This window comes from Rhyacophila brunnea, unplaced genomic scaffold, assembly GCF_057557595.1.
Source record: "Rhyacophila brunnea isolate RB1 unplaced genomic scaffold, BYU_Rbru_1.0 scaffold_17, whole genome shotgun sequence".
Lineage (NCBI taxonomy): Eukaryota > Metazoa > Arthropoda > Insecta > Trichoptera > Rhyacophilidae > Rhyacophila > Rhyacophila brunnea.
Genome location: NW_028232827.1, coordinates 11,033,196 through 11,052,311, shown reverse-complemented (window position 1 = coordinate 11,052,311; position 19,116 = coordinate 11,033,196). Strand labels below are relative to the sequence as shown.

At 34.1% G+C, this 19,116-nt stretch overlaps 1 protein-coding gene across 1 annotated transcript; it reads left to right on the top strand.

The window, feature by feature from the left end:
- The first annotated feature begins 2,887 nt into the window (after nucleotides 1-2,887).
- On the top strand, nucleotides 2,888-16,209 carry LOC147073662 (uncharacterized). The gene is made up of 13 exons (XM_085944623.1): nucleotides 2,888-2,932; nucleotides 3,040-3,148; nucleotides 7,544-7,702; nucleotides 8,508-8,635; nucleotides 8,737-8,890; nucleotides 10,429-10,653; nucleotides 11,837-12,082; nucleotides 12,681-12,887; nucleotides 13,017-13,203; nucleotides 14,103-14,218; nucleotides 14,303-14,542; nucleotides 14,709-14,822; nucleotides 15,978-16,209. The coding sequence occupies exons 2-13, from the start codon at nucleotides 3,089-3,091 to the stop codon at nucleotides 16,095-16,097; spliced, it is 1,956 nt and encodes a 651-aa protein (XP_085800749.1). The 5' UTR covers nucleotides 2,888-2,932; nucleotides 3,040-3,088; the 3' UTR covers nucleotides 16,098-16,209.
- The last annotated feature ends 2,907 nt before the right edge of the window (nucleotides 16,210-19,116 follow it).

The window sequence follows — 19,116 nt, the reverse complement described above, 5'->3', positions numbered from 1 at the left end:
AATATTTGTACTTGCCAGACCCAGGATTCGAACCTGGGACCCTCGACTCTATAGGCCGGCGTTTAAGCCACCCGGCCATCGTGGGTGTAATTTCTATGTATAATTATTATTAATGTGATACCTACCTGAGTAAAAACCCTTCGAGCACGACTGTTTATCATTTTTAATAATAAGTAGAGTTGAAAAGCTTTGCTCACCTAGATATTATTATGTCGTAGAAAACGAAAGCTGAACTGCGATAGCCTTGTCGGAAATCTGAGGATATTGTTCTTTATTAACCGAAATCCAGAAAATAGCCAATGGAGTTCAGTTTTAGCGTTCCGTCGTTTTTCAATTCAACAAATTCCTATCGAATTTATAGGAGCGTTCCTATAGAATTTTCGGTATTGGTTGCAAAAGGGTTTCGAATCCAGTCGTATTGATTGTATGAAAGTAATAATGAAATTTATTTTGAAGCAAAGTTAAATGTTTTTGAGCTAGATCCAAAATTAATTGATTGTTTTCAATGGTGGTCTAGTAGGTCCTTTGGTACATTTGTAGAGATCCTTGTGTTAACTCCTTCTGCAAAAGTTCGTGTTTATTTTCGAATCTTTCTAATTATCAGAGCTTGTCAATATATTTTCATTCTGACCTTGCATTGTTTTATTAAGATCATTCAGGTGCTCAAATAATAATATTACCAGCCATGTCCGCAAATTTGGCTATTAAGTAACTATTGTAAAATATACAAAATATTAGCGATTTTTTTTTGGAAGCAATGCACCGCGGCGCACTGATCTACGTAATGATAGACGAGGTGTTGGAAAGATCAACATACATTACTGGACCGCCACATAATAGGCCCGAAGCCATTCGGATCAGTGAAGATTTTATTTGTTCAATCAGAGGGGGTTAAATACATACCTAGTACAACTACCTACCCCCATTTGACTAGCTCGAAAACAACAAGGTACTTCCATTTATTCGGTTCAACCTTGACTAGGCTACCTACAAAGGTTGAGTACCTACCTACCTAATAACAATAATCAGTGACGTCCCTAGACAAAATGCCGCCCCTAGGCAACGTCAAAATGCCGCCCCATTTTTTTTTATCATCCTTTCATTACTCCAATATCTAAGAAATGTGTTGTATGAAGCATGGCCCCCTCATCCTGAAGCGGGCCTCATGTTAGGATCTTTGGCGCCCCCCTACCCATCGCTAAGGATAAAAGCAGTGTGACGCTCTACAGTAATGTTTTCTAAATGGTGTACGCGTTAAAATTGATGTGTATATTTAGTGTTTTTTTGTATATTTTAATACATACACTTGAATTATGGAGTTTTTGAGTATCGCTACACAATTATAAATTGTATTGTGTAACCACATAATTTTAAATAACATCATTACCGAAGTAAAATAGCGCCGCAGGCGAATTTTTTGCTATTAGAGCAAAATTGTGATATGTGTTTATCTCACTTATCGAGCCCGGGCCCCAGGCTAGAGCCTTATCAGCCCCCCCTTGTGGGGGCCATGGTATGGATACATTACTAACAAAATATACACCTACCACTAAGCTGAAACATACAAAATTAAATTTAGATATCAATAAATAAATAAGCGAATAAATATAATATTAGTTAGACACTAACCCAAATCACCGGAGTCTGAGATGCCATTTGGTTGATATGTCTGACACATTTGGTTTGTATCATTTAGTAATACCTACGCAGATGTATTATTTTCACACCATTTTTTCTATGCTATTATTGTACCTTACAACATGTAAACAAAATAATTTTCCTCATTATTTTTTTAATATAAACCTAAATTTAATCATAAATACACTATTAATTATAGTCTCAACATTCAACCGTTGATGATTGAAATAAACTACAAATCCACACTATTATCAGCAAAAAATATGTTTACAAAAAAACGACTTAAAAGAAGTTATTGCACAGTATTGTATTCACAGCACGATAAATATGATATAATCTAGGTAGCTACATACTAGTGTACATTTTTGTTACAATTAGCTGGTACTTAACGTAAACACCTATTATATGCACGAATACTAATTGGTTATGTCAAATGTCAATAAGGATTAATAATCATTATGAATAGGTATATATTTGCAATAGGTACATCCGGCAACTTTTAAATCTCGCTAGTGACTGGCAAAAATATTTGGATAAATTAAAAAATACGGTATGTACCTACCTATAAATCTCTACCATAAATTCTCCTTGTTTCGTTACCAACGTTGATATATATAATATTATTTTCTTTTAATAACCATGGCGCGACATAAATTGGCTTTTGCGCAGTATACCTACCACTGTTATGAAAGGAACTCTTTAATCCGAGTAAATGACATTATATTATTATGACTGATTTATTATTCGTTTGTGGTGTTTTACATTTATAAAAATATCTAGGCGCCAAGTTTATTAGCATTTGTATACGAAACTGAGCAGTCAAAACTAAAATAAAAAAAAACACTAGTCGAGCGTGGTGACATCATACTAAAATCGCTGCGAGTACCTACTGGGTAATAATTAAAAAAAGCATCCGGAACAAAACATCTTCAACGCTCTGGTTATAATATAACTAAGTTTAGGTAGCTATTTCTATATAATACCAAATGATTCTCCTCGATTTGCCGCCCTTCGAGTATCTGCCGCCCCCAAGCGACGCTCAATCTGCCTACCCCCACGGGACGTCACTGACAATAATGGTTAATATTTGGTACCTACCTATTATTATCACTTTTCCAGCATGTAAAAATTCTTTTGAATTTTCGAGGGAAAACGTGTAAAAACCCCCACTTCTTATTGCAGTGTAGACTGTAGAGGAGTGTTATTGGTCGAGCAACAGTAAAGTTACTTACCCCTTATTGGTATTCGGGGCATTCAGTGAGGCATATTATTGAACAAACTTCAAATTTAATAGGTATCAAACCAAACATAGATTTTGTACATACGTAAATACGTCAAAAAATAATACCTATAACACGATTTTACCTAGAAAATATTATAATATAATTATAATTATTTCAGAGCAGTTTTAGAAAGGTGCCTTATTAGTCTTATTAGGTGAATAATCATTATGACAAGCAATACGGGATTAATGGAGAGTTTGAAAAGACCAATTGGAATTTTAAATAGGGTACGTATCTACCTACCTAATATGTGATTTTACACGTTATAATAATATTATATTGTTAATTGTTTGTTTCTTGATTATTTCAAAACTGTGTGTTTTGTAGTTATACCTACCCTTCAGGGATTAACATCAGTTATCTACGTTCTTAGGTACCTACCAATAATTGAATTATAAACCACGGATGTGACAAAAAGGAATACTAAATTAATCTTATGTTTTTTTTTTCATTTTCTTCTCTTCCGAGTCTTCGACTAGGTGTGTGCTTATACCAATAAGGGCGCATTAGCTATGGAAGCAATTTATTCTGAGTGGATGTGCAATTATCGTTCATATTATTAAACATTGTAGGTACCTACCTAGGTCCATGTTGGTTTTGATCAAAACGCGCAAATTTTTGACTGATCTACGGACATTATTAAATTTGTGTTAGGATACCTGATAGGTACCTACAGAAAATTAATTTGTGCAATTTGTTCAGGTCAATTACATAGTCTATAATAGTTCAGGTCTAGGAAGACATTATAATAGAAATAGATATATTAGCTAGGTAAATGTTCTTATCGAATCCATAGGGTGCTGCCAAAAGCGTGTGTGGGACGTTTTTCCAATAAGTTATTCATGTGGTTGGATTACTTAGAACAGTGGTCCCCAACCTTTTATCGCCGCGGATCGGTCACCGTTTGATAATTTTACCGCGGCCCGCTGAGGCGGGGACGTTGATTGTTTATATTTTAGATTGTTTTGATTCAATAATTTTAATTTAATTGTATTTAAACATGCCTTCAAAATAAAATACAGTTACACCAAAAAATTAATATAAAGTGGTTTAAGATGTTAACTCACTAGAACGCTAAATAAATCAGCTTGTTTCTTTGAAACGAGACGGTTCCATCTGAAAGTAATAGGAGACAATGACACCCGAAGTGTGTTGCTTATGTCCAGTTTATTCCGTTGTTTTGTGTTGGTTACTGTCATTGCGGAAAAGAAAACCCCGCTTCACACAGAAACGTCGGAAATGGCAATAGGGTTTTAAGTGCGGTAATGGTGCGGCTTTAGGTAACGTATCTCAGCTCTCGGTTAACCTCTCGTCCATGGAAAGTCGCACAAACCCGAGAGAAATATACCACAGTAAATAAAATGGAAATAATTTAATGTTCCTTGGGCGGCCCGGTACCATTTGATCCACGGACCGGAGGTTCGGGACCACTGACTTAGAATATCATCTTCTGCGTCCGAAAAGTGCGCTAGGAAGAGTTATTCCGTGACGAAGTAACCTCTATCTTTTCGTAGGTCAATTAGTAAATTGGTCAAAGTTGAATAGGGGGACATGCTCGGCGTAGGTCAAAATGGAGCTTTTATTCTATTTTCTAAGCATGATCCTGGGCATTCCTTAAACGTTGTAGATAATCTATTTATATAATTTTGAAGCCTTATTAACCTTTATAATATATATTTTAAACATTTGATGACTTCATGACGTATTATTATTACATAAAATAGTATTCTTTTAAACCTCTCGCTCTAATGATTTAGAATATATTCATATTTCAGTACATAAATGTGCAGTGGTGTTAAGATTTTTTACATTTATTAATTTTTAAACACATTTATAAAACCATTAGTATAATTAATGACGAGATAATTTTAGTAAAATATTTACGATAAAAAATTATATTGATAATCTCTGTGATCCCAAATTTGACAAGAATAAGGCATTTTATTATTCAAAAATGGGCAAGATTAACACATTTGGAGATAATTCTAAAGATACTAATTATAAGCTATGTCTTTGACCATTCAAGTTTGATTAACATCCTACGAATAATGATTGCTTTATAATAATTATTGACCTAAGAATAAGGTAGTGTTTTTTTGAAATACGCCATTTCTTTTGGCATTCCCCAGTGGTTAAGCTACAACATACGGCCGTAGCCATAAATTGACAAACTAAAACTGAAGTAAGGAGTAAGGTCATGATAACGCGCGTGTTTGAACATATATCGTTTAAAAAAAAATCGGTTAGGTACATGTTCAAACACGCACGTTAACATGTTCGTACTCCCTACTTTAGTTTTAGTTTGTTAATTTATGGCTACGGCCGTATAAACACTCACGTTAACATGTTCGTACTCCCTACTTTAGTTTTAGGTTGTTAATTTATGGCTACGGCCGTATGTTGTAGCTTAACCACTGGGGAATGCCAAAAGAAATGGCGTATTTCAAAAAAACACTACCTTATTCTTAGGTCAATAATTATTATAAAGCAATCATTATTCGTAGGATGTTAATCAAACTTGAATGGTCAAAGACATAGCTTATAATTAGAATCTTTAGAATTATCTCCAAATGTGTTAATCTTGCCCATTTTTTGAATAATAAAATGCCTAATTCTTGTAAAATTTGGGATCACAGAGATTATCAATATAATTTTTTATCGTAAATATTTCACTATAATAATGTCGACATAAATTATGCTGATGGTTTTATAAATGCGTTTAAAAATTAATAAATGTAAAAAATCTTAACACCACAGCTCATTTATGTACTGAAATATGACTATATTCTAAAACATTAGAGCGAGAGGTTTAAAAGAATACTATTTTATGTAATAAAAATACTTTATGCAGTCATCAAATGTTTAAAATAAATATAAAGGATAATAAGGCTTCAAAATTATATAAATAGATTATCTACAACGTTTAAGGAATGTCCAGGATCATGCTTTGAAAATAGAATAAAAACCCCATTTTGACCCACGCTGAGCACGTCCGCCCTTTATTTTATTTCAGTAGGTAGTTAAAAAAAATCACACATAGGTAGAATTATAATTGTATACCTGTTATAATGTGTATCAAAAAAGATAAAAATACCTACTATATGTAGTGTTAAAAGTAAAATTAAAAAGATAATTTGATTGTAACAAGTTTTTTTTACAGGAAATCTGAAGTGATTATTTGAAATCATCACATAGTGACCTACGGGTTATGAGTTCGCTATCGACGACATAGCTATTTTCAGAAAACATAACTACTATTGTGCATTTATGGCTCCCTATTATTATACTATTGTAATTTTTATAGTCTTAAAGGTGGTACCTACCTAGGATTTTATGGAATTGAGTATTATGTATGAGTTGGTTGACTGAAATTATCCCGGAATAGAAGTCTCTATCCGGGATCCCAGTAAGATCATATTCGGGATGCAAAACATCTTTGAATTTTAGATAAAAATCAATTTATTTATTATTATAATAACATGTAAATAGGTATATTATGTTATTTTTTCGCACATATTTTTGTACTTACCTACATAAATAAATAAATTCCAGAGAGACTAGCAGGTATGTGATGATAAGTTATTTTGGAGTGGATAGTATTATTAGTAAAATTAATATATAATAATTATATAAGTAAGTAAATAATTCTGAAAAACTTCTAAGAAAAAAAGTTGGCCAATATATGAATTAAGCTGAAATCTTTCACAATATCTTCAGTGGTATTTCAAGATTATGTATTTTTACTAATAAGAATCTAACATTTTTAAATCTTGTGTACCTATATTCAGTAGGTATTGAATAAAAATAATAATAAATATACTTATTACCTACATTTAATTTTTTGTTTAGAGCCACATCATGTCTTGGAATTGTCTCAAAAAAGAACTTTTTATATACTTACGTTTTTAAATTTTCGGTTGAATTATTATGCTCAAACTTGTACTTGATATTATGGAGTAAATAAAAAACAAACAAACAAACAAACAAATAATATAGAATACTGAAATGTCATTATGATTTCCATAGTAACGCACATATTATATATTATTAATAATTTAGTTGCTAGGACCACCCACTTAGCAACCGATAATAGTGGATTGGATTACGGATTTCTTCCGAAATAACTTTTCATACAAAATAGAATTATTTTATTATATTAAAAGAATGCATTGGCATCGTGTTCTGATATATTCTAAAAGTTTCAAATGTCTAGCTAGTCGGGAAGTTAGTTAAAAGTCGATTGCAAGATTTCTACCGGACAAACAACCACCGGAATAATATGAATACGTGCTAATAAAAACGTTGTAAAATAGTCGGTAACCCTAGTCGGTTTCCTGTGACTGGTGGTATATTCAATTAATGTAGCGTAGTTTCAGGGTTGCACCATTTTTATAAATGATTTTTAAGGATGAGTTTATTTAATACGATATCTCAGAGTGAGTGTATTATTTTTTATTTGGCTTTAATATTTATTTTGCTTATGCTTTAATGGTAATCTGTCTCAATTTATTTACTTAGAAAATAAAAGAGTCGTAGAAGAAACATTTTATACTGAATAATTCATCAATGTAATAGGTACGTATGTAAGTATTAGGTTTTCCTGACTTTATCTTTATTTTTAGAGTCCAATAGAACTGTCATGTCTGAGTGGTCCGGCGCCATTCGTTCTGAGACCATTCGCCGGGTTGTACAACCCGTTCTCGCATGGTTGTTCTATCCTTTGCAACCACCCGGCCGATGCAGAAATCAAAGATGTCGTCAAGAGAGCTAAAGATTCTTTGGTAGGTAACATGTTATGTCTACATCTACAATATCAATCATTTCAATGAGTGTGATGAGGACTGATAGTGTAACTGGCACAAAATTTTGTCACAAATAATACAAAGTCAAACGTGGCACTGCAGTCCTATGTTGTAACTTGTGACATGAAGTCACCCGACGACATGATGTAATTGTGACGTAAGCTCAATACACGCATCGAGGTGAGCCGCCCAATGCACACGGCTCACCATAGATATTATTATGCTGAAACACCTATTTGTGTATGGGGACAATGAATAACGCCAGTATTAGAGTAGCGTTAATTTCTCGAAGACTATTGACTCACTCTGGTAGTACGTCACTATGATGTCATATGACGTCATGTCGCTGGGCGACTTCAACTTGCAAGTTACAATGTAAGGCCCCAGGAAACACACATCATAACGCAACCAGCTTCAAAGTATTATGTATACCTAGGTACCTAGTAATACTTGGTAAACAATTTAAAAATAAACAACAAAAATATGAAAAGACAAAAACAATTAAAGTTTAAGCCCAGTGATGCAAATAATACTAAGCAGCCAACTGATGGAATGATTTGTGCCATACTTTCGTGTAAGTCGTTACCTACTCTACGTGTTATCTTCTATTCATTGGGCTTATTGAAAAATTATTACAGGTCAAGTAGACCTGGGAAGATGCAAGAAGATTGGCAAGCGACAGGGATTCTTGAATATCCATATGCTCTATCCATGGAACGGATAGGGTCAAAGAATAAAGAAGAATATAATTTTACTAATAAGAGATTAATTTAATTGTTTTCAGATCTCGGAGACTAAGAGCGATATTCTAGCAGAAGAAATGACCAACATACGAAGTTCAATGCAGTTGGCAATCAAGCAAACAGAAGTGGAGTCCGCTGCTGACTTTGTGCCGGAAGAGTTATTCAAAAGGTAAAGAGATTTTTATGTTGTGGTGGTTTTTAAATGTTTCACGGTACCTACCAAATTTAGAACGATTGGAACCTTCTTATTATTTTATTTCCTGATAATAGGTATACGGACACAGATTCCAGGCCGTTGACCCCGGCTCCGACGCTGGCGAGCGCGGTGTCTCGAGGGTCTCTCCGGAGGCGCTGTCTCACGCCCGACCAGCCGCCGGCTCCTCGTCAGACCCTGGTTTTAGATTTAAGGAGGAGTCACAGTCAAGTGAGTGCTATGATTACAATTTTAATAAATTAATATAGCAAACTGTTGCCAACTCCGCACGGTTAGTATTCTTATGTCAGTTTTATTAGTGTGGACAGTATCTTTAGCATACCTATTGGGAAATAGTGTTATTGATTTGACATCATCACCAACCTCTGATCTAAACGCATATTCTAGATGTAATATTATATTATACCCACTTTTATAATAATAAATTAATAAATTGAATTTTGAAGTAAAACTTCTTCAGTCAAAGACTTGTGTGTATGTGTATATTAAAATTATGCAGTAAGATCTCTTGTAATTGTAGAAACCTCACAATTAATGCAGTCTACTCCACTCATGCAAAATTAAACAACCGCACCCCAATGACATAACAAATATTTTATGGGTGAACTAGGTTAAATTTGACTTCAATTTCATACATTTAGTCTCCATCTTTAAGCGTCAATTACATTGAGCTACTTTACAAGCTGTTTGTTGGCGAATTTAAAAGTGAGCGATTCAGCTACTGCGATTGTGATGATGACTCACAAAACTTTCCATTCGCTGAGAAGCCAACAACCTAGCGACTATTTTGACAGAACTTAGTTCATTTTTTTACCGGGAGATCGCTACTACGCTCTACTGCGCAGATGCAGTAGGCCCATACACCGGCGTGTAGCGTGTAAAGTTGACCAGCTTACAACTTTTCTCGGTAGATTGTTTACAATCTGCTTGTTAGCTTGTTCGATGATGACACTGGGCAACTTTACAGGCAGATTGTAAATTCGCCTACAAGCAGCTCATAAAGTAGCTCAATGTCATTGACGCTTTAAGAAGAAGGTTTTTTCAATATCTTCGGTCCTAGCACTTATCCCACTTGTCTGTAATGGGTGCTCTTCGTCACTGATCAGGGCTGCACGATTTTCGAGGAGGTGTTTGATTCAGTAGTAAACGAAACTATAAAAAAATAATACTTATTTTGAATATAGATCATTCAAAACGAGTGAAATGTATTTTTCTGACAGTCGATGAATCGGTTATAACAAAATCACTGTCATTTTGTGTAAGAAGAAGACAATTTAATTCCAAAAAAAATAGATTAAATCAAAATGTCTGATTCCTTATTTTATCTTTATATTGTGATTTTCTTCATATTACTTACATAAGAGTTTTTCATAAGTTTTACATAAGAGAAAATTTTCTTAAATCGTGTAAAGATGACTAAAAAACTTTACGTATGTAAATTACTAGTGTACTATGTAGTGTACTTAAAAAAGAAAACATGTCAATGAATATACTATTTTTATTAGTAATATAACAATAAACATAACATTAAATGGACGCATGTTGGATTTTTATGACAAATTATATTTCGTTCAGCACGCGTCATTTGCACAATCCACGCATCGCCTAGCCACGATTTTTTTAGACCATGCCTCAACTGAAGTATAGCCTTAATACATTTCAAAATTGTTGTTTAATTGTCATCATTAACTCTGCCGTGCACGGGGGTCACATAATTTATTTAATAATATTCGTATGATATTTGACAGGAGACATTATGCTGGCACGGATTCCACACTTCGGAGCTGAGCAGCGGCATCGGAATAAGTAGCACGGCCGCCAGCCTGAGCATCACGGCCGCACATTCGCCCACTAAGTCGAACGACGGAACCGTAAATCAAATTCCACCTTTAGTATCTCCGGTCACCCTGTCCAGGAGGTCTCCTTACCTCAGAGGCAACCTTTCCGATCGCGGACAAAGGAATCTTCAAAAGGTATACGCAATCATTCGACGGTTCACTGGAATAAAGTTATCGTGCGGTAAATATAATAAATATGTAGGTGTATAATATTAATCTTATCAGATTTGAATACATAGTACCATAGGTAAACAGGGTATGATAACAAAATAATTACTATGGTGTGTGTAATCTATTATTTTTACATCACAGTAATAAATTATCTTTAGCTATCTAACTACTAGAAAAAGTTATACGGCTTAAAACCAATCAATTCATCATGAAAACCACTAAAATGGCAATATCGCATAACCCAATTGTAACAAAAAACAACGATGGTTATTCTAAATCTGTTAAATTTACTAAACCTATCGTTTCGAACGAATCCGGAATAAAAGTCGGACGCCCTGATAAAATTAAAATTACCCAAATGGCTAAAAAACAACACAAAGAAAGTGACTCTAAAAAGAAAAAAACCAAGCGCAGGCCGACAAAAAAAAGAACTAAGCACACATCAAAATATTTTTATAGAAGCGGTGAGTGGCAATTATCTGTTATGCCGTGGCCTGATGATATATCCAAAGACTTTTTTACATATCTTGAGGTTGGTACTCTTTTAATCACTGTCAGTTTATAGGTGTCACAAAGTTGGGCCATAAATAAGTTTGATTGAATAATGTAACAAAGCAAGGAATGTTAGATGAGTCACCGTAGTTCTTGTGTGAACGACCATTGATTTATAAAAAAATAATAAATAAACTAAATAATGAGATATTAAGTGCAAGTTGACCATTGTAGGTTTTCACAAAATATAGTGTGCCTATTTTTATTTAAGTTTGGAAGTTAGCTTTTAATATTCTTTTAATAGATGTTATCAACATTTTTGTGCTATGGCGTTGGGTGATTGTCAATCACGTGAAACCGAAACCGAGAGTAATACTTTTGATACCATACTCTTAAATAATGAATGTTCTTGATATTGTTTAAAGATTATTGTTGATATTTAATACCTACATAATATAGACGGATTTAGTAAAGAAAAATATTATAGAGATGTTCAATGTACGCTCAATTCCCACGTTTTTTATGTTAGTCTATCCAGCCTGTATAGTCATTTATTAGTTTAGAGTACACTAGTCATAGCACAGTCTACGTACTGATCATTTGCCTGCTTAAATTTTATCAGATGTCTGTACTATATTTTATGTGATTGTTGCAGAATCAGTTGAGAGTATTGCAAGCGAAGAATCCGCCCCCTAAAGTTGAGAAACCACCTAAAGGAATTGTGGAAGAAATCCGTCGTCCGGAAATAACAAATCTATCGCCGGCGGATTGCGATGAGGATGCCGATGAGGGGGGAGCGGGAATGGGGGAAATCAGAAGGAGGGGGAAAAGGAGGAAAGGAAGAAACCGACTCATGTCAGCTGCCTTAATTGCTACCGCTCAAAATGATCCAGAAACGCAGGTACCTACATATTACAATGCTTTAGCTCACTTTACTTACACTGTGATTCATGACGGACAATATTTATTAGGTACCTATGTAATAATTGCTTCTAATCAATCAATCAAATTGTTTAGATTTGACACATTCCAATAATCATTCAGTATCATATTATCTGTATAATATTGTATAGATTAGTAAACTTTTATGATGGGATATGTAGGTAGGTATATATCTACTATTTAAAATTATTATGAAATGTCACATCAATAAAATGCAAGTTGTTTTGCTGTTTTCTGCTTTTATAATGTTTAAACCGACTTACAGCAACGTTTTATGAATATGAAATATTAGAAATTTATCACGGTTGAGCAAGTGGCTGACATCCATTTCTTGTAAAAACAAAATCTATTAATACAAACCTCCACTTTGGGGAGGCCGATATGATCCTATTAGGATCGGACATGGTCAAAGAAGAAGAAGTATGCACTGCATTATCAATGAAATCTTACAACACTAACAAGTTTATCAAAACAGTGGTGTACGTATATATTATATACTATAGGCTTACACGTTTCAATTCAATTTTTGATTACAAAGTTCATGATCATTTTGTAAGATTGCAGGCATTGGAACTGAATCGCACAATGCGAGTTCACGAGGATCTCTCGCACAGCAAGATGAAACGGAAACGGACATCATGAACGCTCTCGCGGAGGGAATATCGGGTGCAGTCGTGAAAGACTCATTTTTAGAACCGGACATCTTGAAACACCTTCAAAGAGAAGTGGACTCTCAAGCGATCGAATCTGAATTCGACCCAAAGGTGACTACCTACCGCGAGCATCTTAAAAGCATTTTTGCAAAGTAATCGGTTTTTTTCACATAAAACCCTTCATATTAAAAATAAATTGTCTGATCACCGAAGAATCACATAATATGCTTTGGCTTTCAGAGACGTTGCGTACTGGAAGAGGCGCTCAGAACTCGCCCAGAAAAAGTATTCGGAAAAGAAATGTACGCTCTCATGAAAGAGTTTCAACTTCCCCCTGTCAGTTTGGACAAATGGCTGCATTTGCCCAGAGTCTTCTCTCGAAGGAATGCTATTTTTTCTTTACCCATCGATCGCAGAGAACTTGAAGGTGAGTAGTGTATTATTTTCAGTTAATTTCATCTTATAATTTTATTAAATCGCTAATACATTCCTAACTGTGTTTTGAATTGTTTAGAAATGTTTCTATTACAGGTGTTTCTTTAGAATAATGTTTCTATTCAGAGGGAATTTTCAACAGACGTATAACAATAGATGGTATAGAGTAATTTTAGTAGGTATATTATACATATAATATTATCATTAAAGTTCTAATGGGGATAGACAAATCATTGAGGCTCTCCTATTGCAATAATAAAGAAATTTCAATACATCGTGGAAACATACCAGCGTTAGAACGTTATATGCAAATCATTTCAGTGACTGTCAATCGACTCCTACAGGTCTCTACGTCTGCCACTTTTATTTGTACCCTTACTTGTTTATTAATTTTTCGATTCATCATAACATAATACATAATATGTAGAAGTTTTTTTTACCATATTATGGTAAAAAACTTCTGGTTAAGACGATACATCAGTGAAATGGGAAATAATTTTCAACTATAGGCGCGACGAAATTTTGGACTCGCTGGCATTCGGAGAATGAACGTCGAAGTGTGAATACGTCAATTTGTTTCGTGATGGCGACAGGGGTATTAATTCTTAAATCGTGTAAAGATGACTAAAAACATTACCCATTTACTTGAAAAAGAAAACATGTCAATGAATATATTATTATTGTTACTAATAGAACAATAAACAGAACATTAAATGGACGCAAGTTGGATTTATATGAAAAATTATATTTCGGTCGGCATGACTCATTTGCACCCGCGACCCGCAATCCGCGCATCGCCTAGCCACGATCTTTTTAGACCATATTTCAATTGAGGTATAGCCTTAAGAAACTAAATTAAAATATATTTTATAAATATGTGTGTATTTTCAGATCTCCTACCGATGCAGTACATATCCGAATATATAAAAGTATCGAGCTCAAAGAAACTTCTTTATCAAACCGTTTTGCAAAAATTTCATTCAGATTCATTTTACATGGCTTTGGAGGTAAAGTATCCAAAACATTCATTCCGTTGTAGTGTCTCGAAGGCAAATTCTGAACTCGCATGAATAATATTTTCGTAATTTCAGACCATAAAGGAAGCTCTTCGAGTAATGATGGGTGAGACGCTAGATGAAAAGGGGGCCGAAGAATTTAAATCTCTGCTGGAGTGGGATTCGCTGACGCCGGAAGAAATAAAAAACATGGCTGCAAAGAGCGTTCTTCATTCTGAAGAATCCAGCGAGAGACCCACTATTATTAAGAAAACATTCACCACGGAAAGTGAGAGTTTATTTGCCGAGTTTGATGAGGTTCCAGAAATAAAGGAGGTATGTAGTACTTAGGTACCTACTTACTTATTTATTATTATTGATGAAAATAAATTCAGTTATCGTTAGACTGAGAAAATTGTTTCAAATAATTATCAATTTTGCATTTGCATTACCAGAATTTAACTTGGCTATGTTTATTTCATAAATTTGTAATAAATTTTAGGAAAAGGAACCCGAAGATCCTGGGATACATTTTAGAACATGGTGTGGGCTCTGTGCACTGTGTGAAAGACTAAATGCACATTTACCATCTTTGCGAATAGATCCTCCCCATGAAGTAAGTTCAATCATCACCAGTCATAATGGGTTACATGTAAATTGTACGTAAAACATTTCACCGTGGCACAGTCCGCCGTGAGCTTTCTATTGAAAAGAGATGACCGTATACTATACGATCTTCAATTTTATTAGATTCAATATAAACATTATTAAAATTCAACTTTCATAGCTGATTTTGGCAAAATTCATGAATTGAAGAATGAAAACCTAACCTAACAAATAATTCAGTATATCGGCTATTTTCAAATTTTGTTTGCTGCTGGCTTCCTGTAAAGTGTAAGCCGACAAGAACCGTGTTTTATTAATTATACATGAATTGTATGTCAGTATTATACGACCCAAAGAGGTTGGACGGTCTTTAATATACGGCCATATATTTCCGATACAATATTTCACGGTGAAGTGTGATACGGCGAACTGCGTGCGTACAAGTTTCCGTACACGTCATAATGGAAATCATTTTTTTTAATTGTTCATACATCTCATCATTAACAGCCCGGAGTGGGCCCTGGCCTCCCTGAATCGTATTCCCCGGTCCAGTCTATTCTCCGCAATCCTCCTCCAGTCAAGAATTCCGATCGCTTGAGCATCCTGGGGTACACTGTATGACTATTGCAAAAAGTGATATATTTAATATAATAATAATTATGTCGTATTAAGGCAGTTAATTATCCCGGGAAGTTGACTGTCAGGCGTGATATTTTTTAATCACGGCCGTGAGCTTACAAAGGTCGTTGAGTAACAGTTAACATGTCGTACTTGATTGTACTCGGATGCATTTCAAATCAAGTAAAATGCAGTGCGGTGTATTAACAATTTTATTACTGGTTATTGAATTGGTCCAAGTGATATCCGTGTTATTTTACAGCAATTAAAATAACGGAAACGTATTAAAGTGTTAACTAATAGAATAGCAAGTATATGAAAATGTTAATCCTCTCAAAATCTCCATCAACAATTATTATTGTTGTACGGCCGGAAAGCGTCAGACGGTCCGTCCGACCCCAAGATACAATCGTAGCCTAACAAAACATTGCTCTCAAAATTTTATATTATTGACAAGACTCATACCTATTTACTTCATAAGTCATAATAAAAATAAAAATTAGCTAGTCAGTAAGAAATTTGTAATAATAATGAGATTAATTTACAGGTTGAAGTTGCTGACTTTGACACGTTGGATGGAAAACTCGCTGCGCAGAAGATTAATCAAAATGTGTCTTTTATCTTACAATCTATACAGAAGACCCATTCTGATGATGTACATAAATAAGCAATTAATTAGAATACATTAAAAACCGTAGGTAGGTACCTTAATGAAATAAAAAATTAGTACCTAGTTACCTATAACCTAATATTATATTATATTTTGTAATTGAGCTGTCACAGTGTGTACTTCCTTATTTCCTATTCCTTATTTCCTTAACATTGTGGTCTCGTTACAATAACCATTCTCAAATATACAAATATACATAATACAAACAAACGATAAATGAAGTAGGGAGTAAGATCATGGTAACACGCGTGTTTGCGTGTGCATGTGCATATTTTTTTTTCGGTTAGGTACATGTTCAAACACGCGCGTTAACATGATTTTACTACCTACTTCATCTATCGTTTGTAAATTTATGGCTACGGCCGTATGTTGTAGCTTAGCCACTGGGAAATGCCAATAGAAATGGCGTATTTCAAAAAAATACTATCTTATTCTTAGGTCAATAATTATTATAAAGCAAACATTATTCATAGAATGTTTATCACATTTGAATGGTCAAAAACATAGCTTATAATTAGTATCTTTAGAATTATCTTCAAATGTGTTAATCATGCCCATTTTTTGAATAATAAAATGCCTAATTCTTGTCAAATTTGGGATCACAGAGATTATCAATATTATTTTTTATCGTAAATATTTCACTATAATAATGTCGACATAAATTATGCTGATGGTTTTATAAATGCGTTTAAAAATTAATAAATGTAAAAAATCTTAACACCACTGCTCATTTATGTACTGAAATATGACTATATTCTAAAACATTAGAGCGAGAGGTTTAAAAGAATACTATTTTATATTGTAATAAAAATACTTTATGCAGTCATCAAATGTTTAAAATAAATATATAGGATAATAAGGCTTCAAAATTATATAAATAGATTATCTGCAACGTTTAAGGAATGTCCAGGATCATGCTTTGAGGATAGCATAAAATCTCCATTTTGACCTACGCGGCGCATGTCCCCCCTTAAATCAAAAAGAAATAGCGGTAAAAATTATAAAACTCTCAAAGGCAAGATTATCAAGAAAAAAACTTTTGTCTATGCGGACTTAGTGCTGTCATAAGTTGTGCTATATATTATTTTCAGTTGTTAAACAAAATAATCAGTTTTCCCAAGTTTTGGGAAATAGGAAACAAAATTCAACAGGATGCACTGCTATTTACATATTTGGAACGGAAGCCTAAAACTACACAAGTTGTTGATTCAAATGCAAAGGTGAGGGATTTTCAATGGAAGTATTTTGTAGCAAATAAGGGAATCAATGTGAATGTGTGTAGGAAGTTTATATTATCACTTTTGAATATTTCGGAAATGAGGCTATGAACTATACAAGAGGCCAGGAAAAACGATACTCCTGTAGTAGAACGCAGAGGACACCACACCAATCGGCTGCACAAGATTGATGGATAAATTTGGTAAATGGTTGAAGAAAACTGGGCACTATATCCACATAAACGTTCCCATTATAAAAGACGAACATCTCACAACTACTTTGATGACCCAACTTTGAACATTCTGAAACTTTTCAATGGTTTTAAACAATTATTTACCGTTTTACGGAAAAACAGCGTTATTTTTTTTCCCGTATATTCGTTATAAACATGATTGTTTATCAAATAAAGTTTTTTTGATTAATAAACAGTGTTCACAATTACTCAAACCACCTTTATTCAAAAGAATTAAATATTTTCGATAATGGGTATCTCCACAACACCCAACTGAAATGTTTAACTGCCAATATCTCCGAACGCCATTTTCAGGATAACGCTCGTTTTCCGGATATGGGCTCAATTGAACCATCAAGTTCAAAAATATTTATAAGTAGGTAGGTACCTACTTTATCATAAATACTTATATAATTTATAGGTACAGACATTGCCGACTGAAGAGGAAAGCCGATACATTTCACCACTGGTCCTACCTCTCCGCCCTCTCGTTCTCTATGGATGACCTGTCATTGCCTGTCATTGTCTATAGAGTGCTCAAACTGACGCGTCTGTCGTGTTTACTTGTAAGAGTATTCTTAGTTTCAGATTTCTTTCAGATTATTTTAACATATCTTGGAGACCTTGGAGTTCATCTGATTTAGTGGTTCTGTGTTATTAATAATTGGAAGTGACGATCAACGTAAGGAAACTTCTTCTGTGTATAATGTCATTGTCAATGTGACAGTCGATTCTAAACGACAATAACTAATAACCTATTTATACTCTTCAGTCATTATAGAATACCAAACTCTGCTTGCAAGTTATTTTATCAATAAATAGTATGCCAGTGGACCACTCGTTGCTTGTGCAAAAAGTTATGCTCAGGTTTTATCTGAAGATGGCGGTGGTTCAGACCTACAATCTTATCTGGAGAATGAGATGGGAGAGCTACTGTCGAAAACTACCCAATCAGGACTCGTAACTGGCAAAATCTGACATTCAAATGACGTTTTTCAATATGGCGTCCTATGATAGTTCGTAGTTCCATTTTTGGCCATTCTCCAGATAAGTTTGTAGGTCTGTACCATAGGGTATTAAATAAAAAGATGGGTAAAGAATCGGCTCACTCATACAACTGAATGAAGCAGGCCAACAATAACTGACGACTTACGAGAAATAGCGACGCGATAAAAAAAATGCAGGGCCCATATAATATAATGTTACCGTGGAAATTTTGCTGCAAATTGATTACCAGCCTGCCTCATCATACTTGCCGGCTTCACCATACTTCCATAATATAACCTGCCGCCCCTAGGTCTGTACCTATTTAGTGCTTTTATGTTTTTGGTAAATACGTAAAATAACATAGAGAATAATTTGAAAATTACAGTATTTAAAGAAATCATTCAGCTATCGTTGTGTTATATATTTTCATTTACATATTAGAGGAAATGATAACATGTTACAGAATATTAATAATATAATAATGAAATGAATGTGGGTAATGACGCGAACTGGTGTATTGTATTTTATTATACATCCACACTAGTTTAGCACTAGGCAACACTTTTGACACGTAACGTC